Source organism: Oryzias melastigma, linkage group LG19 (assembly GCF_002922805.2).
Source record: "Oryzias melastigma strain HK-1 linkage group LG19, ASM292280v2, whole genome shotgun sequence".
Taxonomy (NCBI): domain Eukaryota; kingdom Metazoa; phylum Chordata; class Actinopteri; order Beloniformes; family Adrianichthyidae; genus Oryzias; species Oryzias melastigma.
The window spans coordinates 20,361,747-20,364,264 of NC_050530.1; the positions used below are offsets into that span (position 1 = coordinate 20,361,747).

At 44.1% G+C, this 2,518-nt stretch overlaps 1 protein-coding gene across 1 annotated transcript in view; it reads left to right on the forward strand.

Annotated features, from left to right (window-relative positions):
• The first annotated feature begins 537 nt into the window (after positions 1 to 537).
• Positions 538 to 2,518, forward strand: part of reep3b (receptor accessory protein 3b) — a 25,015-nt gene continuing 23,034 nt past the window's right edge. The window contains exon 1 of the mRNA XM_024298122.2: positions 538 to 887. Within this exon, the coding sequence (XP_024153890.1) occupies positions 856 to 887 (32 nt within the window). The 5' untranslated portion in view covers positions 538 to 855. The remainder of the gene's footprint in view (positions 888 to 2,518) is intronic.

Below are 2,518 nucleotides of genomic sequence, written 5' to 3' on the forward strand. Positions count from 1 at the left end.
GAGAGAATGTTTATTGGTTTAACAGTGATTCATTTTTTCTTTATTATTATTTTTTTTTCCGTACATTTTTTTTATGTCTATAGCTCAACTCTTTCAGCTATTAAAAATATTCAGCTCTTTTTATGCTAGCTTTTTCGACTGTTTTGGCAATTACTAGAGATTTATAGACTAAAATTTCAGCAACATGGTCGCTGTTTTGGCTAATTCTGAATTTTTTTCAGGATTTTAGTCTAATTTGGCATTTTACTAAGATTTTAGCAAACTATCAGAATCGGCATTTTCTGCAATCAGCTTCAGCCATTTCATCTATCACCTTCAAAGTTTTCAGCAATCAGCTTCAGCATTTTTAGTTATCAATTTCAGAATCTTCAGCTATCAGCACTAGGATTTTCAGCTATCAGCACTAGCATCTTCAGCTATTAGCAGACAGACAGACAGACAGACAGACAGACAGACAGACAGACAGACAGACAGATAGATTTCGTCCTGCTGGTTTGCTCAAGGAGACTGAATTTTAAATTATCCGTCCTGCGCGGTGATTGGCCGTCCTCTGGTCTATGCTGATGACGTCAGCAGCCCTCTGTGGTGTCAGGATCCAGGCAGCAAAGTGGAGACGGGGAAGGAAGAGCATTTATCAAAACAACAGGAATCCACATCTATAAACACCGGCCCATGGGTGTAGCGTCCGGACAGTGAGCTCGGGGGTTCTGCTGGAGGCTCCGCGGTGTCGCAGCCGCCACTTTCTGTCGTCTCTCATCGAACTTGTTGAAGTTTACAGCCAACGGACAGCGCTAACTTTAGCACCGGGGCTGTTTCTGCCTCTGCCTCGGCTCCAGCCCCACCAAAGCCGTCGAGATGGTGTCTTGGATGATTTCAAGAAGTGTCGTGTGAGTACAAAGACAGTCACCGACGTTAAAACGAGCTTCAGTTTCATCTGGAATGTCGTAAATTGTTGATCTTTTTGCTAGCTTGTGCGGCTATCCTGCTACATTTAAGCTAGGTCTGAACCTGACCCCTCGGAGGGTTTCTAAGACAACACTCGACATTTTCAGTAGTTTTCTGCTCCTACCTAAAGTCTTGTAATAATGCCGTCTTTATCTGTTATTATGGAAGAGCTAACATTGGGTGTTCATGGTTCGCAGGTGAGTCAGCGCATTGACCTGTGTTTTATAGATACCGTGTTCGAACACGTCGAGGTTCAGCTGAAGGTGTTTTCCTGCTGCCATGCCCAATGGACGCTGGCAGCCTTTACGCCATTGTCGTAAAGCCTGATAGATAGCAGCCAGCTGACCTTTACGTGATACCTGTTTGTCTGTCTATCTCCATATCATTTTATGTCCATTTAAGATGTGAACAATGCGCATAATCACAGCCTTGTGTCTCAGCCTGTCTTAGTGGACCTGGCTGTGTGTAATTGTTTAGAGAGAGGTGGTTATATAAGGAAGGCTGATGGGATAGGAATGTAGTGGAAAGACCTCAAGGGAGTGGCGGAGCAAAAACAGCACTGCTTCCCCGGTTAAGCAACCTTTGCCTTCTAGCACACAGATATGAAGCAATGGAGAGAGTCGCAATTAACCTGTTTACCTGGAAGATGTACACGCCTGCGCCTTTCCCCAGAGCTAGAGTTCCTGTCACCTGGCTTTCACTCCAAGTGAGAACGCAATGGAAAGTGAAAGGCATGGATCTGAGTCTGGGATTTTGTCTGATCACTCCGGTTATCTTTGAGTTCTAGTAAAGGCGGTTCTGGTAAATGGTTTATCACATGCGTCACATATCACAGTCTTCACGCCACACAGTCGCTCTGTGTTACAGTCAGATAAACTCCTACAGTTCCGTGAAAAAGTCGTGGGTACATGGTTAAATCAAACGTACCTACATGAAAGTGAATGTCCTTATATTGAATTTGAGTGTATTAATTGTTTCAAGCACGGTCAGTTACAGCTAGGGCTGGGCGATAAAACGATAATTATCGTTATCGCGATATTACCTTTTTACGATAGTGAAATGAGTCTATTACGATAAACTTTCGTGTTAAATAACACGGGAGAAAACCCCGGAAGAGCCGCGCTTCTTCTTCTTCTTACGGAGTGTCTGATTCTAGGAGCCCAGACTGAGAGGGGGGCGGGGGACGGAGGCCCCGAATGATGACAAAAGGACACAACAGAAAACATTATTTCAGTAAACCAATAACCAATATATAATCGCAAATACTTTTATTTTTAATGTCAAGGTAACGATGTTTATATATTTTGTTTTGGAAACGTCGTCACCGGACCCCCCTCCTCTAAATTTAAAATGGTTCGGTCCGACCGGATTATTCCTCCGCAGCTGTTTGTTACCGACAGACCCACAGACTGCGAGGGAGAGAAGACACGCTTTAAAATCAGGAGTTTAAAACCTGATTTAGAGGAGAACCTCCACGAAAAAAAGGGAAAAAAGGAGACAGTCTGTCTATTGCCGCGCGCTACGTGTCACGCGGGGCTGAAAGAGGAGAGACTGTGCATGCTAGTAACAGCCG